Source organism: Lonchura striata, chromosome 9 (genome assembly GCF_046129695.1).
Source record: "Lonchura striata isolate bLonStr1 chromosome 9, bLonStr1.mat, whole genome shotgun sequence".
Classification (NCBI taxonomy): Eukaryota; Metazoa; Chordata; class Aves; order Passeriformes; family Estrildidae; genus Lonchura; species Lonchura striata.
Genome location: NC_134611.1, coordinates 6,418,487 through 6,432,259, shown reverse-complemented (window position 1 = coordinate 6,432,259; position 13,773 = coordinate 6,418,487). Strand labels below are relative to the sequence as shown.

Below are 13,773 nucleotides of genomic sequence, written 5' to 3'. Positions count from 1 at the left end.
AAGTCCACTGGCATTAAAACTTGTTGCTTTTCCAAGGAATTGGGTTTGGGTTTGTATCTGGGATCATCCAGAACACTGACAGAAAGTTTAATTCCTGTGTACACACAGAAGCAGCACAAACACCTGCACAACTGAAATCTTATTTAAATCTTTCAAACACATCCCTAAAGTGGAATTTGCCAGGAATACTTGGAGTTGGACTCAGTGATCCTTGTGGGATCCTTCCAACTCAGGATATTCTGTGATTTTCAGGCTATTTTATGTCATTCCAGTATTAGGCTCCCTGCATAGGAGGATCAGATAATAATTACCACACCAAAAGCATTTGGAGGCTTCCTGGCTGGGCAGGGAGGGAAGCTCTGCTACTCCCACCATGCCAGCCAGGAAAATTTGCCAGGGAACAGCTGGGACACAGCTGGGGAGAGCTCCCAGCATCCCAAAGCTGAGCAAAGAGGGAAGGGACCTTCCTGCAGCACTCCCAGGCAGAAACTCCCCAGAGTTCATCTCCAGAACATCCAGCCTTGCCCTGCTGCCAGGGAACTCCACAGGGGTCGCTGATTCCTGCTGGGAACCACTCCTGGCTGTTCTGGGAGCCACAGCCTGGCTGCAAAGTGACTGTACCCAAAATCCCCCTGCTCATCCGTGACCTGCACATGGAGGTTTTGGTCATCCCAAACCTGGAATTTTCCCAGACCACTTGGAGCACCCTGCTCTGGCACAAGGTGTCCATGGCAGGGGTGGGACTGGATGGTGTTTAAAATCTTTCCAACCCAAACCCTTCTGTGATCCTGTGATTCCCACAGGGATTTTTATGTCCTGTCTCACACAAACCCAATCTCCAGCTTCCTGGTCTTCCAGCACCAACAATTTTCACCCCCTGGAGCGCCTGATCCCAGTTTCATTGGGAATAAAGTCCTGCCATGCCGAGGGTGGTTCTGCATCTAAAAAGAATGGGATGCAGGATGGAAACAAACAAAAAAACCCCAACAACTGTCCTAGCTGAGGAACAGAAAGAACGTTGCAAACACCACCTGCCACAGCTGCTGGGAAGGGAACGTGCTCTCAGGAGGGACAGAGGGGAAAAGGGACGGGCTCAGCCAGGAGAGCCAGGATGGAAAACAAACGGATGGCACAGGATCCCGGGAAGTTCCGAGCCCTCAGTTTCACACCCTGTGCCCCAAGAGGAACCCCAAATATGCACCTGTGGCACGTGACAGGCAGCACTGCCTTGTAGAGCTGTGGGATCTTCCTGTTGATCAGGGGCTGCAGAGCCTCCTTGAGCCGGTGGTAGTTGCGCTCCAGCTCCCGCTGATATTCCTTCTGGTCCGGCCCGATCAGGCTCTTGTTCTTCCTCAGGGCATCCTCACACCTGCAACACAAAGCCTGTGAGAGCTGGGCACGCAGAAAGAGCCCCTGGCCACAGGTTTGTTCATCCAGTAGTACAAAACCAGCCACTCTGTCCCTCTGGGATCACAGGGAATATCCTTTGTCTTGTCGTCTGGTGATCAGGGCTCAGCTGAACCACCTGGTGTCCAGGGGGCAAGGAGAGGGGGTCACATCTCCCATTTCCAGAGTGACAACTCCTTTTTTATTGTCATTTACCCTCCAGTTACATCTATCCTCTCTGAAGAGAAATGAAAACTCATTTCCACAGAGCCACTTCCAGTCTCAGAAGACTTAAAGATGGATAAAATCAGGAGAGATTAATAAACAGCATCCTGGGATGTTCATCAAGAACTCTTCTGCTTGAAAAGATGTAATTTAAATAAAGGGTAGGAAAACAACTGTATCAGCAAAGCCATTTATTTCACAAGGGAAAACTATGCTTCCCTCGGATCTATTTGCTCACAGCATTTTCATTTCAATTATTTTGGTGTTTTTTTAAATTTCTTGGTGCTGTAAAAGATGCTGGACTGCAGTTTGCATGACTCAAGGAAAGTAGAGCAGCCAGCACATTTCTCCAGGGATTTGTGCCAGCATCCCTCCACTCTGCTTGGAGAAATTCACTTCAGAAAGATATTTCATCTCCTGGCCACCCCAGCAGCTCCTCCTGACCCTGCAAGCTGGGAGCTCTGGCCTGCTGTGATTCCTGGGACACTTCACAACTGAGCTGGGATCAATTCCTTCCTGCTGAACAGCAAGGGCCATGAAGCCAGGGAGCAGCAGCACCAACAGGGGAGGGCTGGGCAGGTGAGGAGTGAGCTGCACATGGAACCTGGGCAGGTGGAGGGACAGCAGGACAGCCCTGGGTCACTGCAGGTGTCCCTGCCTGGGGTGGCAGCAGCCACTGCACCTGGCAGGTGCCCTGGGGACCCTTTCCATACCTTTTGGTGAAGTCCTTGAAGCAGAGGCGGAGTTTGTTGTGGTGTCTGAAGAGCTTTGGATCATTGGGGATTTCAGCCAAGAAAACTTGTGCAACTTCTAACGGTCCCTTTAGGAGAAGAAGGGGCACAGTGAGCTTCTGGAAACTGTCATATCCAATCACTGGAGAAAGTTCAGCCATACAGAAAACATCCACAAGACACAACATTTCCTTACACAAAGCATCCTGAAGAGCTGCAGCTGGGAAATCTGGTGTAAATCACCAACCTCAGTGACAACTGAGCCTCCTTTATGCCTTGCTTTGTTTTATTTAAAACTCTGCTTTTGGAAAACAGTGTGAGAAACTGCACAGATTCTCCATTTGTTTTCCTTTATAAGGACTCCTGACAAAGTTTGCTCAACTCACAACTGAGGCAAAGTTTAAACAATGCAGATGGAAGCCAGGGAGTGTTTGCCAGCACCACAAACTCAACCCAGCACTCAGAACTCCAGCTGATTTTTTTCCAGCTTGTGCACTGTGCTTTACTCAGGCTCCTTCAGCTTTTCCTCAGTTTTTCTCCACTGCTTTCCATTTTGTTGAAAATCCACAGCAGGACACAATCCTGCAGAGCTTGGCTAACAAAGGGAAATTTAGGGAAGAGGAACGGGCAGAAACCACTGCAAGTGCCAGGAAGGAGCAGTAACTGAGGGAGGGATGTTTCTTCCCAGTTTCTTCCACATTTTCAAGACTCTTACTCAAATAGCAAAATCACAGCTGGCCTAGACCTACCTTTAAGTGACTTTAAACACATCCCACAGACTGAACAGGGAAAAAATTCCAAAGGAATTGAGAACAAGGCTGTGCACTGCCAGAGCCCAGCAGGGACAGTGATGCTCACCTGATTCACTGTGGTACCTACTGATCCCTGCAGCACCATCTGCAGCATCTTGGGGTCTGCGGGGTCTTGGTGGGTGGCAAAAGCCAGTTCTTGGGTTTTCTTCTGCATGTCCTCGATGGCGACTTCGATGGGGGTCAAAATGATCTAAGCAAGAAGCCAGAACAGGGTTTTTGTTATGGCTGAGCTTGGCAACCAGGCACAGACCTGCAGGAACACCCAGACCACAGTGGGGTGGTGTTGGAACCCGGGTTACTGAGAATTTCAGGCTTTCTGTGTGACAGGCACTAACCCCCAGGAGAACACTGCATTTGACCTAAAACCAAAAAAAGAGCTTCCAAAATTAAATAATAAAACTAGGATTATAAATATGTAATTTAAATAAAAGTATATAATATCACATAATAAAAAACTTAAAATTTAAAAGTTTAAAATATAATAATATATATAAAACAAAATTTAAAATTTAAAACAAAAACTAATCCTTCTTTTTCACTTTCTTCTTCATAAATTTAAATATTATAAAATTAAATAAAAAATCCACATTACAAACCACAGATAATTTATTAAACTAAAAATAAAAATAATAATTTAAATATCATTCCTTAATTAAACAATTTGCCCTTATAAAACCATATTAAAAAATACAACTTCATTTTTAATTTGTTAAAATACTATAAAACTCACAATTTATAAAACTATAATATAAATTAAAACTATTAAACATATAAATCCAAACAAAAAATACCATCTCACACATTTAATCCCAACCTTAACAAACAAACAAACAAAAAAAATTCCACAGGGTGGCACCAGTAAGGGGTGGAGGATACCAACAGGACCTCAGAAATGCATGATTTTGGCTCAGTGACATCAGTAAAAGGTTTGCTTTTTAGATGTGTTTCTGGGCACCCAGAGCTGTCTGGGATGTTTCTGAGTGGCACTCGTGTCCCTTTGGACCACAGCTGATGTGGCCACCCTTGGAAAATTAACAAACCTCCATTATCACGGAATTGTGGAATGGTTGGGTGGGAAGGGCTCTTAAAGCTCATCCCATTCCACCCCCACCATGGGCAGGACACCTTCCCTAGACCAGGCTGCTCCAACACCAATCCAGCCCAGCCTGCAGTGTGGCAGCACATTTCTCTCCCTCTCAGGATTTTTCATAGAGGTGCACAGAGAGAAATGAAAGAGAAAACAATTTCTATTTCTGCTCCTTGTTTTTCCTATGTAGAATGTGTTTGGGGAATTGTTTCCCTGGGGTGATGGTTTGGTTGGATTCTGGTGAGGATTGTTTGAGCCTGATGGCCAATCCAGCCCACCTGGGGCTGGGCTCTCGTGAGAAGGTCACGAGTTGTGTGAGAGCTAGAGAAAATAGTATGTAGTTTTAATATTCTCCTTTTATATAGTATATTAATGTATTTTAGCATAGTTATAATAAATAATTCAGCCTTCTGAATCGAGTCAGACATCCTCATTTCTTCCCATGGGTTTGCTTGCATTTACAATACTGCAGAGCTCTCCAAGGGCCCCTGCATGTACCAGCTCTGGAGGTGGTGGGGCAGACACATCCCTAAATCAGTCTGGGCTCACTTTGGGCTAATGGCACCAAGGAGAAGTCCCTTGGAGCCCCCAGGGCAAGCTGAAGGAGCCTCCCGCAGTGCCAGGCGCCCTTTCCCCCCCAGCTCCGGCCTCACCTCCTCCTTGTGGATGACGTTGATCCTGGTTTTGATGTAGGGGAAGGCGTGGGAGGTGGTGAGGATGGTCTTGCGCTTGAACTGCTCGTGCAGGTCGCCGTGGGCGCGGCCGTCCAGCGTGAAGGGCGTGCAGTACATGAAGCGCCGCAGGTTGTAGTTCTTGTCGAAGTAGGTGATCCTGTCCTTCATCTCGTACGTGTCGAAGTAGGGCTCCACGTAGGTGATCTGGATGTAGGCCTGCAGGGCCAGCAGGGAATGTGCTCCTCAGCTGAACTGGCCCAGCTGTGTCCTCACCACTGCACAAACTAGGGCTGGGTTTTGCCTCCAAAAATCCCCGCTCGCACCCGAGGGACCGAGGTGCTGCCGCCAGTTTGTGGGGTGGGTGAAGCACAACTCGCTGTCCTCCCCTTCTCATGCCTTTCACATCACAGAATGGTTTGTGTGGAAGGCAGCTTAAAGCCCATCCAGCCCACCCCTACCACAGGCAGGGACACCTTCTCCTAAACAGGGCTGCTCCAGCCTGGCCTCAGACGCTTCCAGGGATCCAGGAGCAGCCACAGCTGCTCTGGGCACCCTGTGCCAGGGCCTGCCCACCTCACAGTGCATTTCTCCCCAGTAGCCAATCTAAACCCTTCCTTGCCCTGCCCTGAGCCACAGTCCTGCTTCCCAGGCCTGCTCCTGCTCTTTAAGGATGTGGCACAAAAGTGACAAAATGCTGCAGCTGCACTAAAGCCAGGGAATGGCACAGCCCCTCCTTCCTCGCACCCAGCACAGCCTCTGTCCTTTCACCTCCTCCCTTCCCACCCACCACTACCAGGGCAGGGAAGGGAATGGCCAATTCTGCATCCCTTGCTGGAATGATTTTCCCAAACTCTCCTTCCAAGCAGCCACAAGATGCTCAGTGCATGGATTTTGTTGCCCACGTGGTGAAATTCAGGGGAGAAATTGTCCCACTGCATTTTCAGCCATTCAGGACCTGTTCCACCTCCACACCTGCACTTGTGTCCTTACCTTGTTGGGATCAAGTTTACATTTGTCCACAGGGTTTGAGTCCTTGATCACTTCCAGCACATCTTCCCCAAACCGTTCTCCATAAAATCCCTACAACCAAGAAGAAAAAAACATCAAATGCAGCCCTGATGGGAGCTGGGGGACAAAGGCACACTCAGGGAGTGAACCTCCACATGCCTTTGACAGAATGTGATCTGCTGAACCCAGGAGAATTCCAACAGTCACATTCCAGAGGCAATGGGAAAACCAAGCCCTGGAAAGCAGGAGAGCCTTCCAACAGTGCCTTTGTTCTGAACGAGGTATTTGGATTTGTTTTGTGTCTGTGTGCAACTACAATGGGTCATTTTTGGGATCCACTGGTATTGGAAATTATAGAAGATTTAAATTTCAGTCAATTATTTAAATTAACATTTAAATTAATTGTTTTAATCATGACCTATATATATTAATTATATTAATTATAAATACTGTATTACTCTTAAATTACTCTTTGCCAGCATTTAAAAACATTGTCATAACCTACTTTTGTGGGAGTACAGCCTGGGAAAATTAATGAATCTTTTAAGTTTTGATAAACCCACTTTGCTGTGCTTCAATGAACAAAGCCTGAGAGAGAGAGAGATATGGACTGTTCTGGAATGCAGAATTAATGGACCACAAGGACATCCTGGAGAAACCAGAAGATAAAGAAGAGACTAACAAAGACTCGAATTATGCCTTGGGAAGACCCTACTGGAGGAAAAAGCTAATGGGAACACTCCAAATTTTCAGGGAGAGCCTCTGATCAGGGAATTCCTCTCCTCCCACAGAGGTGGCATCAGCAGGAGGGCAGGGGACACCAGTTCCAGCTCTCAGACACCCAAACTGCTTCTCTGAGGGGCTGTTCCTGTGAAACAACTGATGGGAAGCAATTAAACTTCCAGTGAAACCCTCTCACCTCCAGCCGATGGGAGATTTCAGCCAACTTGGTTATTGCAGGTTCCTTGTAAACAAACTCTTGCTCATCCAGGTCTCCAAACTTAGTTCCATAAAAACCAACTCGGAAGTAGGTGCCAAACATCCTCTTTCCGTCCTAGGGATGGAGAAACAAGAGGTTATTTCAGGGTGGAGACATGCACACCCTCAAGCACAGCTGCAGGCAGGCTCCTGAATTAATGCAAAAAATGAAATTAAAAAACAAGGGAAAAAAATTAGAAAGAAAGAAGGGAAAGAAAAAAAAAAACAAACCACACCTGGAACTCAGCATGGATGCATTTAGCAGCAAACACCACAATGGAATTATAAACTAACATGGAATTCTATGGATCAGTTATGACCATTAGCCCAACCCTGCAATGATTTCTCCCAACCCAGGAGGAGCCTGGAGGTGCCATCACGGAATGGTTTGGGCTGGGAGGGACCTCAAAGTCCATCCAGTCCCACCCCTGCCATGGCAGGGACATCTCCCACTGTCCAAGGATGCTCCAAGCCCTGTCCAACCTGGCCTGGGACATTTCCAGGGATCCAGGGGCAGCCACAGCTGCTCTGGGAACTTGAGACTCGCCACCCTCACAGGGAACAATTCCTTCCCAATATTCCACCTAAATCCATTCTCTTTCAGCTTAAGAAGCGTCAGATGTCTCTGAGAGGCAGCCAAAGGCAAAATCTCTTTGTTGGGATCATTATCTGAGGCTCTCCAAAGCCTGTGCAGAGACCCTGCAGGGGTCAGACACCCCTGGGATCACCCAGTATGGATTCCCCCCATATCCAGCCCCCAGGAATTGCAGGGTTGGGCTCAAGTCAATGTCCAGTTCAGTCACACACACACACACACACAAGTGCTTTTGAACCAGCATTCCAGCTGGGAGGTGTTACACTCTCTAGGAACTGTCTAGGAGAGAGGGCCAAAGTCACTCCTGGTGAAAGCAGATGCAATCCTGTGCCATGTACCTGCTTCCAGGGGAGCCAGTGGTGAATTTGGCCCCGAAACGCAACAAAAGGAGAGAAACAAGAAAGATTTTTGGCTGGAAAGGCAACGGAGAAAATCTGATTAAAAGAGAGAGAGAGAAGAAAAATGCTTTAAAAATTAAACACACCTTGCTTGTGTTAAAGAACTCACATGCACAAACCAGGGATGCCTTTCAGCAAGAAACTCCAAAATGTTCACCTTTACTCTCGTGACAAAGTGTGATGCAGTAAAGGACACTCAGTGTCACTGAGCTGGGTTAGGTTTTGGCTTCAAACAGCCCTTACAGGTGTCCTGGCTGACAGGTTTTATTTTAGTGTTTTGCTATAGCAAAACTTATCTCTTGTGGTGATAGTGAACACGATCTATGGAAGGCAAAGAGGATAAATAGGCCAAACTAAAATTAAAAAAAACCCTTCAGGCAAACTCCAGACTGCAAAAGCCACTGGCATGGCCACTGCCTTCTCCTGGATGGAGGAAAGTCTGGAGCATCCCCCTGGAGGTGCCTGAGAGCCAAAAACTTCCACTTCAGAGCTGAGCTCTGCCCTCCTGAGGGCACCTGGGGTCAGTAGCAGCCCTCATCCCAAAAAAGCAACACTTGGCTGTGCCCAGGCTGCTCTAGAGCCTGTCCTTCTGGGAATCCTCCTGCAGAGGGGCTCCTCTCCAGCCCCAGGGCCAGGGCTTTCTGCACAGCCCAGGATCCCAGGAGCCCTCCCAGGGTGGGAACTCCAGCTGCAGAGTTGCTGCTACTTTATGGATGTTGCCATTTCCCTGGACTCCTTGTCTTTGTCCAGTGCCCATCCCCCTGGATCCATGCAGCATTGAGCTTCTGAACCCTTTTTTCTTAATCACTACCTTTTCAGAGCCACAGTTTTGGGTAACATTATCCACACAAAAACCTCTCAATACTCAGCATTTCCAGCTTCCAGCTCACTGTCACAGACAGAAGGCTCTGACTCCAGGGCTCCTTTCTCAAAGTCTTTCCCAAGGCAGCACCTGGTGGAAGGTGGGGTTGGAACCTGATCTCTTTAAGGTCCTTTCCAACCCAAACCATTCCCTGACTCCGTGTCTGCCCGGGGGGAGCTGCCACATGGATCAGCTCCCCAGGGCCAGCACGAGGCTTGGCCATGCTCCATGGGCAAGTTTGTGGGATCCTGCCCCAAGCCTGGCACTGGGTGGTTGAGGACACACTGATTTTTAATTAATGAGCTTTTTCCTTCCTCCTGGGCCAGGGGTTTGCAGGGTGTGAAGCATTTGCAGAACCAGATCCTTACAAGTGAGTTTTTGCCATGGACACCTGCCCAGGCAGCCCCTTGTTACAGGCAGGGTAAAAGTGATGAGGAAGGGAATGCTGTCTGTTGATCAGCAAAAAAATCACTGAGGAGTCCTGCTGGCATTTACCAAAGGCATAAAATAAGAGTTTTGGAGCACTGGGGAGCCCCAGGAGCGGCAGAGCTCCAGGGAAGCCTGGCGAGATTCCCTGTCCCTGTGTGAGGTCAGCTCCCAGCTCATCCCCATGCTGCTCTGGTTCTCCCTGGTAAATCCAGATGTGGAATCCCAGTTAAAGGGATCTTAGATGCAGCAGTGAGGAGCACTGTCAGCCCCTGATGTGACTCATGCTGGGAATCTGTGCCTGGAAGCAAGGGGATGGGAGCAAATCCCTCTGGGGGAAACACTTCCAGACCACTCCAGGCCTCCCAGGGATAATCAGGAGCAGCCACTTCCCTGGGATCAGCTCCATGCCTGGCATTAGGCATGGGGGATTGCTCTGTACTGGGATCTCAAACTCAGCCAACACCAAACCACTTCCCAGCCACAGCAGGGAAAACCGAACAAATAATTTAATGCTCTGTGGTCTTGTTTCTGGCAAGAGCTAAAAATGCAGATATGAGGGAGGAATTATTAAAAGCATTATATCTCCTATTATTTTATCAAAAAATAATAGGATTTTGGGAGGAGAAGAGAATGAAGGTGAACACTGAATAGCCATCACACAACTGGCAGAGCAGGTAACAGCCACCATGACTTATGAAGGTTCATGATTTGTTATTATGCATGGTAAATACCCTTCCAAATTGCTGGGAATAAAGTTTTGGGGTTATCTCTTGCACGCACACAAAAAGCTTTGCCAACAAGATTTGGAGGAAAAAAAAGAGAAATCAGATGCAAGAGGGATTATTGCTTCCTCCACCAGGACAGCAGCAGCTGCCTGAAGGATGCAGGAACAAAAGCAACTCCTTCAAAATACAGAATCCAACCCATCTTTACCAAACTCAGCACTGTTATTTTCCTGCTCAATTTTAACCCAAGGTCCTTTGCAGTGTTGCCAACTACTACAAGTCTTCCAATATTGATTTTTTTTGGGAAGGAATCAGCTCCTGGAGCCCTGTTATCCACTGGCAACCTCCCCATGCACAGCTTAGAAAGAGTTTTTAAATTCTCATGGTGCATCATGAAAAGATTTTTTCTTAATTTTCCTAATTGGAAAGCAAGCAAATAGAATGAATTCAACATTTATTCCATGAATAAGCACACAAAGCCCATCAGTTGGTGTGTTTAAGGAGAGCTCAGGAATGCTCTGATGCCAGACCCAGGACACTTGTAGTTGGCAACACAACATTTCTTGTGCCATGAGGGGGGTGCTGCTGTTGGCATAGCTCTTTGCTAAAATGAAATTGGGGGTTCCACAGTGTAAAATAAAACAAAACAAACAAAAAAGGGAAGGTGGGGGGGAAAAAGGGCAGAGAAAGGGAAAAAAAAAATTCCACAAGTAGGAACTTACCACAACAGACAATAGTAAGAGTGGGGAGGAGGGTCAGCAACCAGGGCGATAGAGGAGAAAACAGAAAGTATTTAATTAGGGAAATTCCATAAAACAAACAAGCAGCAAATTGGCAGCAAATAAATTTTAAAATTAAAAAGAAAAAAAAAAGGGGGGGTGAGCATCCATTAAAATACTTAAAATAAGGGGAGGGGAAAAAAGGGCAAAACATGCAACAAACCTGAAAGCTACAAAGCACAAAGGTCAGAAAAAGTGTGGCAATGAAGGAGCACGATGACAGACGAGAGCTGAACCCACGGTGTCTTTTACCATGCAGTAAAACATGACCAAGTGGTGTTAGAATCATAACCAATGGCAGGAGTCTCTCCAGGGGTCGATTTAGGGGCAGAATAATAAAATAGATGCTCACAGGCCTTGTTGGCTTGAACACATTTACATAATTTCCACACCTAGCACAGGTTCTCTGCTGGGCTGTGTCTGCCTGGACCTTCCATGGGGACAAGGGGATGACTTCCAGGGCCAGCCCTGAAGTGTCAGGGTTTATTTTAAGCTGCTTAATTTCCATTTTTTGCCAGGCTGGAATTAAAACTGACATTCAGACATCACCAGCCTAAATTATGTCCCACAACACCAAAGGTTTTTTGGTCTCAGCCTCGGTTCAGTAAATGTGTGGTGGAAACCTGGAGGGAGATGGCCCAAAATGAGCTGCCTGATCTATAGAAAAGCAAAAATAAACTGGAAAGACGAAGCCTAAACAAAGAACATCATATTCATAAGAGCTTTTTTGTGCTTTCTGAGACTTCTCCGTGCTCGTGCACCCACTGTGCCAACTGGATTAGGGCTGGAGTCAAAGTAGTCCTGCAGATGAAACAATTGCTTTGTCCATTTTTAATCCAAAAGTGTGGTTCTTGTGGTGTGTATTGCAGAACTGTGAGCACACAGCCTCCTTAAAAACCCAGGCTGCAAAAATGGCCCCAGTTAACACAACTGAGCCCTTTTACTGCCAAATAAACCCCTACATAAATTGACTGAGAACAGAAGGAAGCAGTTTCTCCTCCGAGATCAAAGGTGCACCTGCAGCAAACCAGGTTTGTGTTTGGTACCTCTGAGCATTGGTGCTTAAATCGACCCCTGTGGGTGGGGTGAAAATATGGTATGGAGGGATGATTTTCTGTGTCAATGCTGATGGAAAGAAATATAAACAAATTATAAAAACAAACTAGTGATGGTACAGTGGCTCATTCACCAAAGAACCTCATTAGTGGAACACGTCAGCATCCATGCACTACCTACAGCTGCTTATGAAGAAATTCCTACTACAACCATGGTTTATTGGGATTTCTTTGGTTAATGAATTGTTTTAAACAGCAGACAGCAACAGAAATACCCACAACTAGCACATGTGGGCAAGCATTGGCGTGAGTCATCTGGAAACTCAATTAGTGTTCTTTGCTACTAAGATGGAGTTACCTACCTCCCAGCCAGTACTCTGTGTGATAGAAAGTAAAAAGGGCATGTCACAGAAACCAAAAAAAAGTTTCAAAGGCCAAAACATGACCAGCAATAAACCTGCAATGGTTTCAATGGTTCTAAGTCATCATGCATCCAAAGCAGCCTCCTCTGGCAAAAATACATTTACTCACAGCCCTTAATTAAGCTGGTGGGTTTTGCACCATCCAAGTTTGGAAAGATTCCTTCAATTCTTTAACCACCACATGAAAAAACAAATAAACCCCCCAGCATTTCTGGATTTTACCTACCAGGCTAAAGGCAAGGTACAGTGGGTTTTCCCAGCATGCAAAATACAGTTTAAAAGAACATCTGAAAGGGTAAACTGAAATTTTGTAGTCTTGGATAGTTCTGAAGTTATAACAAATCTTGTTACATGATGTTCTCTCAGGTTAAATTCCAGAAAAAAACCTGTTAATGATCCTTGCATTTACTGTGGATCATCATTTGACAATTTTCCTGGAATCTGAGAATAATGGTTTTTCATTTTGCTTGCACTGAGCATTTGAAGTTTCTTCACAATTCACCCTGCAGCTGAAAATTCAAACCATTACCTGGTGAACAATCTTGCTGAATGCTTCCTGCAGTTTACCATGAATAGTAGACAACTTCTTGGCATCTCTGTTGGCTTCATGAATAGGAATAAGGACTTTGTAAACCTCATTAACTGCTTCATACATGCCAGCCTACAAAAATAAGGCCCATCAGATTGCTCCATCAATTCAACAGCCAGAATTACACACACAGCATTTAAATGATAAAACTGCAAAATGAAAAGGTGGCTGAGACTCCACTGTGGGATAATCACATCGTTTCTTGAAACGTACCCAGAGATAAATGGAATAAAATCCTCAGTTATCCCTGAAATCAACAGCCTGGTGCATTACATCTTGCTGTCAGTAATTAGGATCATTAACATAAACAATCCTGGGATATTTTGGATGGACACAGGCACAAGAGCAAAACAATCTAAACAGGATCCTAACCAAATTGATGGGGATTAAATATGGAAAAGCTCAAATGCACATTTCAGCTTTTTCTGTTCATCTTCAGCCCCTGTGACTTCTGCATTCCACCCCAGAAGAGATGGACTTGGGAAGATCCCCAGGATCTCTCTCATGGAGTGGGTCCAGCCCACCGTGGGCAGTCACTGCACAGAGGGGCTTAGCAGGAATTCCAGGTTTTGGCCCTGGATTTATTTCTGCTTGTGCTTAAGCCCACTGAATGACACTTCATGCTGTGTCGTGGGAATTAATTCACTCCCTTTCCTTGGTTTACTCCAGAGGGCAAACCAGGCTGTCTTAAACCATGAAAACTCTAATTGCTCTGTGCAAATTAAGCATTTACAATAAAATACCCACTCAGAGAGAAAACATTTTCCTTCCTACTGCCCAGCAGTGTGAGGCTGCTGGAGAAGGGAGGTAAAGAAATGAAAGTCTTCTACCATGGAGAAAGATGCTGCAGCCTGTTCCAGCAATCCCACCAGACCAGCTTCTGTAAAATACTTCCCAGAACAGATTCCTTCTTCATCTGGGGACACAACATCATCAGAAACTGCTGACTCTTCCAAAACATTGGAAGATATGTTCTGGGGAGATACAAGAGATAAAAATACATTTACTCAATTCAAAC

The 13,773-nt window shown here is 46.2% G+C and overlaps 1 protein-coding gene across 8 annotated transcripts in view; it reads right to left on the bottom strand.

The window, feature by feature from the left end:
- DOCK7 (dedicator of cytokinesis 7) overlaps nt 1-13,773 on the bottom strand; it is a 95,121-nt gene that overhangs the window by 1,230 nt on the left and 80,118 nt on the right. For 6 of the 8 annotated variants that reach the window (XM_021542714.3, XM_021542730.3, XM_021542749.3 and 3 more), the window contains 9 exons: nt 13,586-13,729; nt 12,696-12,827; nt 12,107-12,121; nt 6,843-6,968; nt 5,906-5,995; nt 4,895-5,131; nt 3,201-3,344; nt 2,325-2,431; nt 1,202-1,369 (listed from right to left, as the gene is read on the bottom strand). In XM_021542714.3, coding sequence (XP_021398389.2) covers nt 1,202-1,369; nt 2,325-2,431; nt 3,201-3,344; nt 4,895-5,131; nt 5,906-5,995; nt 6,843-6,968; nt 12,107-12,121; nt 12,696-12,827; nt 13,586-13,729 — 1,163 coding nt within the window. Of the gene's footprint in view, nt 1-1,201; nt 1,370-2,324; nt 2,432-3,200; nt 3,345-4,894; nt 5,132-5,905; nt 5,996-6,842; nt 6,978-12,106; nt 12,122-12,695; nt 12,828-13,585; nt 13,730-13,773 lie in introns of all 8 variants that reach the window. The other 2 variants (XM_021542721.3, XM_021542739.3) reach the window with 1 other exon arrangement.